Consider the following 13196-nt stretch of genomic DNA (forward strand, 5'->3'; position numbering starts at 1 on the left):
ACAGAGGGAGAGGACTGTGGAAGGAGAGGACAGGAAGAAATTCTCCTGATCTGTACAGAGCAATGGCAGGATCCAGGGAGCCCTGCTCTGGCTTGTGTCCCCCTAAAGCCCACAAGAGCCTGGCTCTTGGCTTGGGAGGTGCTTGGGCTGCAGAGAAGGTGCCTTATAAGCGGGTGATGCTTTTCCCTTGGAAGTAAGGAAGCTACTGGGTGGGGGTGGCTCAGCATTTCTTCCTCTCTTTGTGCATCCCAATTGCTTCAGCCTCCCACAGTGAGCGGAAGCAGTAAGAGGCCCCCATCAGATGCGGCTCCCTCATCTGACCCTCCTAGCTTCCAAAGCTCAAGCCTAACATATGTCTTTTCTTTATAAGTGACCCAGTCACTGTACTACTACTACGGCGAAAGCAAGTGGATCCAGAAACTCAATGTCACACCGCCAAGCAGCAGAGCAAAAATCAACACCCAGGCAGGTGGGTGCCGGCACAGGTGTGTATACCAGTCTGTCATGTCCCCCAGGCTATACTGTGGGGGAAACATTGCAAATGTCAGAAGAAACAGTATTCAGATTGTAAAAGCTGCTAGTCCATCAATAGAAGCTTAACAGAAAAAGAAGCAGTGAGGTCATGTTACACGGACTGAACATGTACTTCAGTGAGTGGAATGCATGTATAGCATGTATCCTGGATCCCTCCCCAATACCAGCTAATGCTGGCATGATGGCACATGCCTGAAATTCCAGTACTCAGGGGGTAAAGGCGGGAGGATCAAAATCCACGGTTGGGGCTGCAGAGCACACGCAGTTGTTGAGGAGGGCCTGGGCTTGGTTCCCAGTACTCCAACAGCAGCTCATAACCACCCATAACTACAGTTCCATGGGATCTGATGGGCACTAGGTATGCATGAGGTGCACAACACACACACAAGCAAGACATATGTATAACGTAAGTATTTAAAAATACATAAATAGAATAAAATTACTATTTTTTAAAAGTTCATGGTTATTCTCCTCTAACTAGTTGAGTTTGAAGCCAGCCTGGGCTACACGAGACCCTACCAAGAAGAAGAAGGAGGAGGAGGAGGAGGAGGAGGAGGAGGAGGGGGAGGGGGAGGGGGAGGGGAGGGGGAGGGGAGGGGGAGAGGGGGAGGAAGGAAGAGGAAAGGAAGGAGAAGGAAGAAAGGAAGAAAGGAGGAGGAGTAAGAGGAGGAGGAGTTGAAAAAGGAGGAGGATGAGGAGAAAGAAGAGGAGAGGGAAGAGAAGGAGGAAGATGAAAAGAAAGAAGGGCAAAAATAAGATACCCAAACAACACACACTGTTTATCAGTGGATCAAAGAGCGTGTGAAGGGTTTGGTACTAGAATGAGAGATGTGGGTGATCACAGTCTCTCTCACAGTATTTTTACCCCAACCCTTGGGACCAGAAGTGTTTCTCACTTTAGACTTTCATTTTTGGGTTTGGGAATATTTGCATAAAATGATGAGCAATGTTGGAAGCGAGACTTGGTTTAACTATGAAGCTCCTTTATGCTTATGTGCAGTTGATGCATACAGCTTAGAGGGTAATCTAAATGTAATTAATCCGTGTGCATGTGTGTGTGCGTGTGTGTGTACACACGCATCTGTGAGTGCATGTGTGCATCTGTCCATCTGTGTGTACATGTGTGCATCTGTGTGTACATGTGTGCATCTGTGTGTACATGTGTGCATCTGTGTGTACATGTGTGCATCTGTGTGTACATGTGTGAATCTGTGTGTGCATGTGTGTGTGCATCTGTGAGTGCATGTGTCCATCTGTGTGTACATGTGTGCATCTGTGAGTGCATGTGTGCATGTGTTCACACAGAGGACAGAAGAATGTGTTGGTCTCCCAGAGCTGGAGTTATAAGCTATCTTGAGCTGATTGTTATGGGTGCTGGGAGCTAAACTCCAGTTCTTAAGGAGAGCAGGGAGTGCTCCTAACTGCTGAGACAGGTCTCCAGCCCCCTAAAAGTAACTTCACAGAAAACATTTTCAACAGTTTACTGGTGTAGAGTTGTCCACTCGTGGAGTCCTGTCCGTGCTCGGACAGTTCTGATTTTGGAGCATTTTAGATTCAGGGTTTTCAGACTGGGGCTGCTCAGCCACACTGCCGTGTTGGGATCTGATGTGAAACACACTTTCACTGTTTCCAGGTGTCCGTGGTCTTGCAAGAGTACAAGGATATACTGAACACATGACTGAGTTATCTGGAGCCTGCCCTGCTGCATGCCACCCCTGTACTGTGTCCACAGAGCTCCCTGGATAGCCAGAGAGCAATGCTGACTCCTATGGTCTCTTACGCTCCTCCGTCCTTATTTAAGCCGCTTGTTATGCAGTGTATCCCTTTAACGATTTTAAAAAGCAAGCAGGTGCAGGTGCTGAGGGAATGGGTGGTTTTGAGACGGGGTTTCCATGTGCAGCCTAGAAGTCTGCCTTCCAGCTGGGAAGAGATCACTTTGCTCTTATGTCCAGCAGAGTAAGGGTTGTTTTTGTAAAAATTCAGCTGAAAGCTGTGAGGGGCCCAGTGAAGGTGTCTGTATTGTCTGCTTTGGAAAGAATAATAAAAGTGTGTTAATGGGCTACTTACGGAATTTAAAAACATTTAGAAATAAGTGGTACCTTAACCCACTTGAAGGGCTTTCAACAATAATTTCTATGTCTGAAAATATGGTGGCTTGGTTTTCTAACCTCCTAGGGAGTCCCTCAGTCAGCTTTATAACTGGGTGTGTGTGAGCTCAGCGACCATATTTATCCATCATCATCACCATCATCATCATCATCATCTTGTTCCTGATTTAGTTTTTTTTGTTGTTGTTTGTTTGGTTTTTTTTTTTTTTTTTTTTTAAGATTTATAATGTTCTGCCTGCATGTACACTGGCAGGCCAGAAGAGGGCACCAGATCTCATTACACAGGGTTGTGAGCCACCATGTGGCTGCTGGGAATTGAACTAGAGACCTCTGGAAGAGCAGACCAGACTGTGCTCTTAACTGCTGAGCCACCTCTCCAGCCCTCTGTTTTAGTTTTTAAGACAGGCTGTCTTGTAGCGCAGGCTGGCCTCTAATTGCCTATGTAGGTGAGGATGACTCTGAATTCAAGATCTTCCTGCCTCTGGCCGTGGTGTGTTGGGATGACAGGCTTGTGCCACATGGCCAGCCCTGCTTCTCTGCCATTTGTCGCCTTCCTGTGTGGTATGTAAAGGACATACTCCCTGTGTTTAGCTCCATTTATGCTGGAAAAGGCATTTACTGTGTTTCAAAGCTTTAAATATATGAGCTGACCTCTAAGTTTCATTTAACGACAAGAACCACCCAGACAGAGTCTTGGTGCGCTCCCATGCTAAGTAGCTCGTCAATATTTAAATGTATTTCTACTTGATTCTGCCCGACAGGACACACAGGTGAACCCTAGGTGGTCCCTCATACTACACCCTTCAATAGTGGAGCCTGTATTGAATTGGATGACAAGGACAGGAGCTAGGCTCTGTTCCAGTCATTAGCCCTTTTGGCATTGGGATAGAATGCTTTCATCTACAAAGTTCACACATGAACAAGTTACCAAACAACAACAACAACAAAAACCCAAAAAACAAACAACAACAACAATACCCTCTTTCTCTCTGCCCATTGACCGCGCTCTCTACTGCTGACCATCCTCTCCCCTCTACCACATGTTCCTGAGACTCACAAGATCCAGGTCCTTGCTCAACAAAACCAGACACTTGCAAGCTTGAGGGATGGCTCAGCGGTTAGGAGCACACAGACTGTTCTTCCAGAGGTCCTGAGTTCAATTCCCAGCAACCACATCTGGAATGGGCTCTGATGTCCTCTTCTGGTGTGTCTGAAGGGTGTACTCACATACATTAAAAACAAACAAACAACCCTTGTGGCATGTTTCTGTTACTGACAATTTCCTGCTGATTGTTTCTTCCTGCTTGGAACCACCATTGTACCGCTCACTGCCTCTACCTCTTTGACCTCAGAGAGAGTGGCCTGGATCTTCACACAAAGGATTTCTTGGACCCTCAACCATCCAGACTCCACATGGCCCTCAAATGTGGGAAGAAATACAACTGACTGCCACTTAGAGAAGACTGGAGTTATTTCACAGTCACTGTTTCTGTGGCACCTAGTGATTTGATGTCATCATAACAGAAAGGTGGTCACTCCCTGTAACAAAACATCTAACACTCTACGAGGAGCATTGAACCAGCCCAGAAAGTGGCTGAGTGGTTTGTGACCTGTGAAATGTTTCTTTCCCTATCCGTGTTAGAGAGACAAGTTTGTTCAACCCTGAACTGCTCTGGTGAGCTAGGACTACAGCCCCTCAATGGCTCCCTTAGAGTCCCTGCATCTCCAGCCTGGGAACCTGTATTACCTCCTGCAGCTTGGTCTCCTCAGGCTGGAGGATGTCCAGCACCCCGCTGCTCTGGATCTCAGGAAGGTCCTGCCAGAGGTTGAACCTGGAGTGGGGGTTGCTGAGCAGGCAGATCTGAGGCAGAGCTCTCCTCTCAGGGGGGCTGGCCGGCTCCTCCTCCTCCTCTTCCTCCTCCTCTGCATTGTCTTCCCCAGCCTGGGACCCATCCGAGTTGCCTTGTATTTCTGCATCCTGTTGCCTCCGGGTTTCGATCTCTTGGAGAGTCGATTTGTCTCTATACTCTTGGTACAGGAGCCCTGAAATCAAAGCGTGGAGAAGACAAGAGCAGGATGTCAGATGGAGGTCCTTGGGAAGCCCACTCCCACGCACAAAGAAAGCCAGTGTGCCCCAGGCCACACCAGCAGGCTCCAGCCCTGCAAAAGAGACCACCCAGGAGCCTTCACTTCTGAGGGAGATCAGCATGTGTAAGTTTCTTTTGACAAGTAAAGAATTCCCTGAGTAGATTCAAAATCGCACACACACACACACACACACACACACACACACACACGCTTGCGCACAGAGGAAAAAACAAGAATACAGATCTTGATGTGTTAATAGGCATGCATGAAAAAAATCAATGAAAATATCCCAATTGTGTTTCAATATCCCATGAGGGTCCTTCCCCCAGTTTTAAATGATTCAGTATTAAAACTTCAGTTTGTGCATCCCTGACTGGGGAGAGGTTGTGAGTTTTCATGTTGAATCAGTGTCTCGCCAATGAACCCAAAGGAAACTGTCACCTCTGACACTCACACTTGAGGGTGCAATTCCTGACCAATCACATCCAAACACAAATGTGACCCAAATCTCTGAGGGAGACTAGGGGTGCTGCTGAATCAGTGTAAAGACAGCACCTCACAGGAAAGAAGAGAAATAAACATTTGGGATGTTCTGGCTGCAGAGCAGAGGGACAGTCTACCCACACAGGCTGGTGGGGACAAGGGCACGTGACACTGCCTGCTAAGAGGCTGGTAGAAGAGTGGGTTACTTCATGCTATAGAGGCAGAACTCTTCCCTAGGGGCCTGTGCAAACCCCAGCTATGGTTGCATGCCTGGCAGGGAGAATAGGGGCCGTGGTACTTCCCAGGACTACAAGGGCATCAGTTAAGTGGGGGCAGGGCAGAGCCAAGGCTCTAACTCATAGCATGGTTACAAGGTAGAAGACGAACCCTGGCAGCTGGCTGGCACTGGATCACAAACAATATTCAAGTAACCAGCTTGGAAAGTGGTCTGATGGCACCACTGGTAGAAGCAACGGACAGAAGGCTGGGGTGACAGAGAGATGTGAGTATACTCGGGGTGATAGGGGAGCCCCATTAGGCAGCCGGGCACACTGGCATGGAGCTTCACCCAGGCAAGATCCGGTAAGGTTAAGTGGGATCCTTGCAAAGTCCTTGCTGTGGAGACAGTGTGGATGTGATGCACCTTCCTTCTCTGTGTAGCTTGGAAGTACGCAAACAGCAGAAAGGGGAAAAGAGAAACAGATCACCGTGGAAATCCTGACAGTGGCTGGAGAAATTGCAGTGGCTGGCAGGAGTCTCATAAATCCATCCCGCTGATTAAATTATTTGCTTCCGATACTCGGTGACTCTGTGACTCTACATTATGAAGCCTTCACGGCAAGGTAGAACAGCCCTGACTTCAGGGGATTCGGATCTGGTGTTTTTATGGTCCTCCCAGTTGCAGAACGCAACAATGTAGCTCATTGACCATAAGAGGATTCTAATGAGTATTATAGAGTCCAAGCCAAACTCCACTCAAAGTTGATGCTCTCCAAGGACCATTCCGTGTCAACACAGAAACCAGTTCAACATACACACATGCATGTCTGTGTGTGTTGGAGTGCACAGGTGTATGCATGTACATGTTTGTGTGCTTGCATATGGAGAGCATGCGTTATTCTTCAGATCCTGGACACCTTGGTTTCTTTTCTTTTTCTTTTCTTTTGAGACGGAATTTCATATAGGCCTAGGGCTCACCAAATGGGTTAGGCTAGCTGGCCAGTGAGTCCCAAGGGTTCTCTTGTATTCGCCTCCACAGTGCTAAGATTATAGACATGTGCTGGCATGTGCTAGCTTTTAGGGGATTCTAGGGGTTAAACCCAAGTCCTCATACTTGTGTGGCCAGCATTTTACAGCCCTCTAAACTAATTATCATCCAGTCCGATGTTTGCTGGAGCTTCCTCACAGTGACTTAGCAGAATGGGTACTTAGACATGGTTGAATACCTTTCCTTTTTAAAAATCACCATTCCCAAGCTTCCTATCTAACTTAGGATGTTTTAAAGGCTCAAAAAACACATCTTATGCCACAGCCAGCAAACTGCGGGCAAATACTACCCCAGACTTCTCGACGGCGCATGTGCTGGTAGGAGACAAAAATACCAGCACTGTGGGTAGCTGTGTTGAAAATGGTATTTCTGAAAGTGCTGCACAGTGGACGCCGCCTCTTCCCTGTCCCTTCCCACCCCTGCCTTCCACTGGGGAGGAGAGGGCTGGGCTGGACATTGTGTGCTCTGGGAAGTAGGCAGGGACTGATGGAGGCTCTCACCAGCGGTGGTGGGTTTGGTACCTGCATTTGATGCCACTGAGGGGCCGAGGTCTGAATGCAGATGCTTCCCCCTCCTACCCCAATCCCTATGAGGGGCTCTAAAGCCCATGTGATAGCATTAGGGAGGAAGGCCCTTGGGGAATTGGGTTTCTTGGGTGGGATTTACCAGAGGCTGGAGGGCTCTTCATTGTTCTGCCTGCCATGTGGGACTTTCATGATCCATGAAGCTGAGAGAGCAGCTCTTACTAGACACAGATCTACCGGGGGCTGGGATTATTGACTGGCAGCAAAACTCCGAGGGGAAAACATCTAACTGTTTATACATTACCAGTGTTAAGATTCGGATGCAGCATTCTCCCCTAAAGGCTCGTGTGCTCTTGGGCTTGCTCTCCGTTGCAGCTGTGGTGGAGGGTGGCCTCAGAGAAGGTATCTCCTCTTAACTGTTCCACCACAGCTTTATATGGAGAGCAGTTTGTCCTAAAATCACCTGTCTGGCCCTGGCCCTCTCTAACTACCCTCTCACAGTCTCACCTGGATACCATTTCCCATGTGTGGCATAGCCCTCACCAGAGCCAACAGAAACTGGTGCCCTGCTCTTACACCTAGACACGTGAGCTGAATAACCTCTTTTCTGTATCAAGTTTCTAGCCTCGGGTATTTTGTCACAGCAATACAAAATATGCCAAGACATCCAATGCAAGGTATAGATTAATATACTAGCCAAGGAGACACAAAGAGGGGGATATCTTCTAAGGGTTTGTTTTTTTTTTTAAGGTATCTGTGGTCAGTTGAATGATAATGACCCCATAGACTCATGTACTTAAATGTGTGATTACCAGTTGGCAGACTGGTGGAAAGGATTGGGAGGTGTGGCCTTTGTGTCACTGCGGGTGGGTTCTGAGGTTTCAAAAGTCCAAGCCAGGCTTGGTGTCTTTCCCTGACAGCCTGTGGATCAGGATGTAGCTCTCCACTACTTCTTCAGCTCCTGCCTGCCACCGCCTGCCACCATGCTCCCTGCCATGACAATCAAGGACTCACTTCTGAAACCGTAACGAAGCTCCAATTAAATGCTTTCTCTCATAAGGGTTGCCTTGGTCATGGTGTCTCTTCCCATCAATAGATCACTAAGACAGTCGTAGTCCCCAATAGACACAAGAGGACAATCTGTCCTTCCTACTATTATAGACCTTGGCTTGAGGATGTGGTGCCCAGAGCTATAACAGATACCTTGTAACACAAACACCAAAGGAGAGAGGGAGTGAAGAAAACACAGCTGGGTGATTGTGTAGGGGAAAGAACCAACTCTCTACCTCTTGACTCATTAACTGGGAATGACCACCCCCATTGCTAAAGACACTGTTTCTGGATATTGTTACTTCCAGCCATGTTAGAACATTCAAAGGGCTCCATACTCTTCCCCCTCCCCCCAAGCTGTACTCCAACTCCTGCCCTCCCGGGCTTACCATGGTTACAATTGTATAACCCACTGTTTTTATTATCTTTCATTTTTATTTGCCTCAAATTCTAATTTTCATAGATTATTGTGTGCCACTTCTGTCCTCAATGTACAATGTCTCATGGCTTGGTCTGTTGCTTCCTGTGTGCACCAACAGTAAGCACACCTTCCCGTGGATGTTAACCTTCCCAGCCAAAGCTCCTGCTTATGGGATATGCAGGCAGAGCAGGAAGGCTTTGTTCTGTCTTACTGAAATGATCTGTACTGGGTTGGCCTTGTTCTGTTAGAAGCGGAGCCCCTAGCTCCTCCAACTAATGCACCCCCAACTAACACACCCCTAACCCATCGTTCAACATTCACCTTCCTGAAGAGAAAGCATTTTCCTCTAAATCTTCCAAGCCTACTCGTAAAGGGCAAGCTACTCGGTTATTACTGAACAGGCAATTTCTACATGCCAAGTACCATGTTAGGTGCCAGAGACAACTCACACACATCCCCATCATCCTCAGCCTGGCTGTTAGAGGAGCACAGAGACAAAACCAGAGTGGGTTCAGTTTACCCTCAGGCACCAATCAATCTCCTAGCTTCCAGCTCTCTCCTCCCAGGGCCAGGGTCGGAAACTCCCAGCTAGCTCAAAAGAGTAGCCTCACTGAGGAGTCTCCCTACAATTGGGCCTGCTTCACAGCAATTCTGAAGACATTGTGTCCCTTACAGTGTCTGGCAGTTGGAAGATAATCTCTACGTATCATTTTCTATCTAAAATTTGCATTTAAAAGAATAGATTGTCGATGGCTTTGGCAACATCCCAGAATATTTTCAAAACAGCTAGTATCATTTTCTGATAAACAGGAACCAGTCACAGGTGGCCCTGGGGGTAACATGGGAAATGGTTTGATGTCAGTAGCATTTTTGAAGTGCTTCAGCTCTCGGGTTGCCTCAATCCTCTGAGGACTCACAGAATGTCCTCCTAGCTCTGGAGGTGCAGGACCCACCAAGTGCTGTTCCTTAGGGCCATCCTGGGCAGCCTGGCACTCTTGCCTCTCTCACTTTGGCCCTAACCCAGAGCTCCTGAGTCCAGCTTTAATTCCTGGCTACTTTCCAGGTACTCCCAGGACCTCCCTGATGAGGTCAAAGAAGGCTTCATCCTCTGTCTTCAGCTACTCCATTCCGGAAACAACATTTTCTGCAGGAAAGGGCTGGACCAAGAGTGTTCTCCAAGAGACATCAAATACCCACTGCTAAAGCCCAGCGTAGAGATTCTCAAGCTCATGATCCTAGAACTCAAGTTCTCAAGTCAGGAGGCCTGCAGGAGGTCCAGGCTAGCCTGGGCTACTGAGTAAATTCCAGGCCAGCCAGGGTTGCAGTGTGAGACTCAGTCTCACAAATAAACCACAATCCCTGGCTAAATTAGCCCAGTGGTGCAGCACTAATAAAACTCGGCAGTTCTGCCTAGGAAACCATTAGAACTACTCATGTCAAAAGCCGCATGCCAGTCAGCCCAGCTGCCAGGGTCCCCTGGGAGCCACCAGGCTCGCATGGCCCAAATGAGTCGCTGCCTGCCCTGGACCCACCTATTTGTTCAATGAGGTTTCTCCAGGAGTCGGCGGGAATGGGATGGATCATCTGCAGGGCCTCGGTGAGCGTGGTGGGGCTGTCGGTGAGGGCCGGGCACTCCTCGGGTGTGGTTCCATTTCCAGGGGTGGAGGATGACTCGCTGCAAGAGAGGGAGGAGAGCGAGGGCTGTTTATTTTTAAGCAACGACACACCTTGGCTAGATCGCAAGAGGCGACTGTCGGTCCGTACAAGCGGCTGCTGGCCGGGGTTGGGGGGGGGTGGGTGAAGGTACTGCCCTAAGCGCTTCCAAGCTAAGGGGGTCACAGTGGCCGCCACGTGTCCGGACCAGGCGAGCCCGACAAACCCTTTTTGTCACCATACCAAGGCGCGACGGGGTGATTCACTCCCACACCCGTCCGCCCAAACCTTCATGTTTTTCGAGCTCGCGGGCAGGCGTCGGAAAGTTGGCGTACCCTGGCCGCTCCACAGCGCGGGAGGCCGCCCCAACGGGTCCTGCCAGCCAGCTGCCACCCCACGCCCTTAGCCGTCGCGCGCCCCCTGGCCCCACTCGGGGCTCCGTCCTCCAGTCCCAGAGACGGAGAGCGCAGAGAGGGGCGAAGGGAGGGACGCGCACACTCTGGGCGTCCAGGGAGAGGGTGCAGGAGGCCAGCCACCCCGCGCTCGGACTGGGTGCTAGTGACCTGGACCAGGACGCACCGCTCTTCCGGGGGGAAGGTCCGTCGGGTTAGAGTTAGTGGGAGGCAGCAGGAGCCCCGGGGCAGAGGACCCGGATAGGCCGCAGGGGTCCGTGAACACCGCCTACGGTGCGAGTGGGAGGGAGCACGTGGGGACGGTGCGCGGGGGCTGGGATGCAGCCCGTCCTCACCTGCCGGGCAGGTGTCCCGCCGCCGAGTCGCGCGTGTCGCTCTCCGAGGTGGAGCTGTCGTGGTCCACGGCGCAGGCAGCGCTGAAAGCGGCAGCCAGCAGCTCCATGGGGACCAGAGACAGGGTAGGCTCAGGAGCCGGTGGGGGGCCGCGCGGGGGACCCAGGGCCGGGCCGGGGGCAACGCGCGGGCTCGAAGCGAGGTCTCAGCGCGCGCGGCTCAAGCCCGAGCTGCAGCCGCCGCCGCCGCTGTAGAGCGCTCCCGCGGACGAGCGCGCGCCTGGAGGCTCCCGGGGTTGCCACGGCAACGGGGGAGGCGGGCGGGGCACGCGCGGCGGGGGCGAGGCCAGCGGCGGCGAGGTGGGGGCGCTGGGGCCGGGTGCACCCGGACCAGGGGGCGGTGACTCCCCACATGGACCGGAGCCCCGCAGCGCCTGCCTCCCCCGCGGCCGCTGGGTGCCAGGAGATGCGGGGACAGAGGGGACAGAGCTGCCTCCGCCTGTCTCCCTTTCTGTCAGTGGGTCGTTTGTAGGAGTTTCTGGAAGGTGCAGTCCAGGCGACCCTCTGTCCCATCCCTTACCCATCACAGGTCAATCTCCTAGATCGTGCCTTGGGAATGTATACCCTCTAATCCCAGTCTGAGAGGAAACATGTCCCCTACACTCCTGCTCTTGACTCCCAGGTAGACGGTGGGGGTCCCCCAATGCAGACTTCTCTCCTGAATGGGTCTTTCTGCTGGACCAAATCTTTCCTAGCGACCCCCCAAACGCTGCCAGAACAGAGTTAAGGAGAAGGATCCAAGTTCCCAGAAACTGCAGTAGGATTTCCCTACCCACAGCAGTTTGTTAGCTCGTGCAGCGCTCAGATGACAAGGATATGTGAGAGAAGTATCTCAAGTCAAGAGTAGCTGTGGCCAGTTCTGAAGGTACCTGGGAGTGAGGGTGGGGTACAGTGCTCCCCTGCCTGGCCCCCTCCACACACCACCTGTGGGCATTGGATATAAGGAACCAGTTCCTGGGGGTTTGAGGCAACTGCGTTTATTGGTTTTTATGGTGTATGAGTATTTTGCCTGCGTGTCTGTATGTGACCAATGTGTTTGCCTGGTACCCTCCAAAATCAGGAAAGGGTATTGGATCCTCTGGATCTGGAATTACAGAATTACTGGGATTACACGGTTGTGAGCCACCATGTGTGTGCTAGGAACCTCTGCTAGAGCAACATGTGCTCTCAACAACTGAGCGTTTCTCCAGCCTCCAGTGTTGCTCGTTCTTGGATGAGTAGATGGGAGGCAGGGCTGGCCGTTCGTGCGAGAGACACAGAGATGTATAAGGGAAGGAAGAGTCATTTCATTTGGAAGGGGCAGTGGTTGATTTAATTGCCGTTTGACACAGTCTAGCAAGAACAGCTACAGAAGAGTCTGAACGAGGGCTTGTCTACATCAGCCATGTCTGTGGGGAATTGTCTTGGCCGAGTTAATTGAGGTGGGAAAACCCAGTCTACCTTTGACTGTGCCATTCCCCACAAATGGCGTGAGACAGAAAAAGAAAACAAAACAAAAAACCTGAGCTAAGTGGCACAAGCATGCATATGTTCTTATCTCCTGGTTCTTGGTTGTAGATGTGTTGTGACTGGCTGCTTCAAGTTCCTGCCTTGACTTGAGCTAAAATAAACCCTTTCCCTAAATTACTTCTGGTCTGTGTGTTCCCTCATGGCAACAGAAAAGACAGAAAGCAGAGCAGGAGGGAATCTATCATTCCCAGGTTGCAGGAGCTGGCATAATCCCTGACTCAATGTGAGAAGGGAGGATTTGAGGTGGCAGAGAGCCCCCCCCCCAAATCCCGGAAGCTGCAACTCACCCCTGCTTCTCCTGAGACACAGTTCTCTCAAGGCCTTATGGGAGTTGAGATACACCCACTCCCCGGGGTCGTTTCCCCAAGCCCTGTGTGTGCATTTGTGATTCCTCCTGGACGTGACTCTACTCAACACCTTCCCTTTACAACTCTGTCTGCTCCATGGCCACCCTCATCACTACCATCCAGGCTCTGCTCCGGATGCCATGATGAACCATCAGAGATGGGTGGCTTCTGCACAACCAGAGTCTACCTTTTACAGCGCTGAAGGCTGAGGTCTGAGGTGTGGAAGGGCGGACTCTGGTACTGTAGAGTACTGATTTCTCATTGCCTGCTAGCAGAAAGGGAGGGTGGGTGCTCTCCAGGGTTTTCTAATCTCGTTTGTGAGAGATCCACCCTCGTGTAGTAGAAGCTTCCCAAAGGCCTCATGTCCTAATATCATGGGGGTGGATGTCACTCAAACATGTGAATTT

The 13196-nt window shown here is 50.8% G+C and overlaps 2 protein-coding genes across 4 annotated transcripts in view; one reads left to right on the top strand and one right to left on the bottom strand.

The window, feature by feature from the left end:
* Ngef (neuronal guanine nucleotide exchange factor) overlaps positions 1-13196 on the bottom strand; it is a 97796-nt gene that overhangs the window by 22328 nt on the left and 62272 nt on the right. Inside the window, 3 exon segments of one of the 2 annotated variants that reach the window (NM_001136241.1) lie at positions 4390-4685; positions 10008-10150; positions 10877-11078. In NM_001136241.1, the coding sequence (NP_001129713.1) occupies positions 4390-4685; positions 10008-10150; positions 10877-10983 (546 nt within the window). In that variant the 5' untranslated portion in view covers positions 10984-11078. 2 annotated transcript variants of the gene reach the window in all.
* The window catches only part of Neu2 (neuraminidase 2), an 88564-nt gene continuing 85056 nt past the window's right edge, over positions 9689-13196 (top strand). The window contains exon 1 of one of the 2 annotated variants that reach the window (XM_087564975.1): positions 9689-10072. Coding sequence is in view for 1 of the 2 variants with exons in the window: in XM_087564972.1 (XP_087421098.1) it covers positions 10051-10072 (22 nt within the window). In the remaining variant the exon portion in view is untranslated. The remainder of the gene's footprint in view (positions 10073-13196) is intronic. The other variant, XM_087564972.1, reaches the window with a different exon arrangement.

Source organism: Rattus norvegicus, chromosome 9 (assembly GCF_021556685.1).
Source record: "Rattus norvegicus strain SHRSP/BbbUtx chromosome 9, alternate assembly SHRSP_T2T, whole genome shotgun sequence".
Taxonomy (NCBI): Eukaryota; Metazoa; Chordata; class Mammalia; order Rodentia; family Muridae; genus Rattus; species Rattus norvegicus.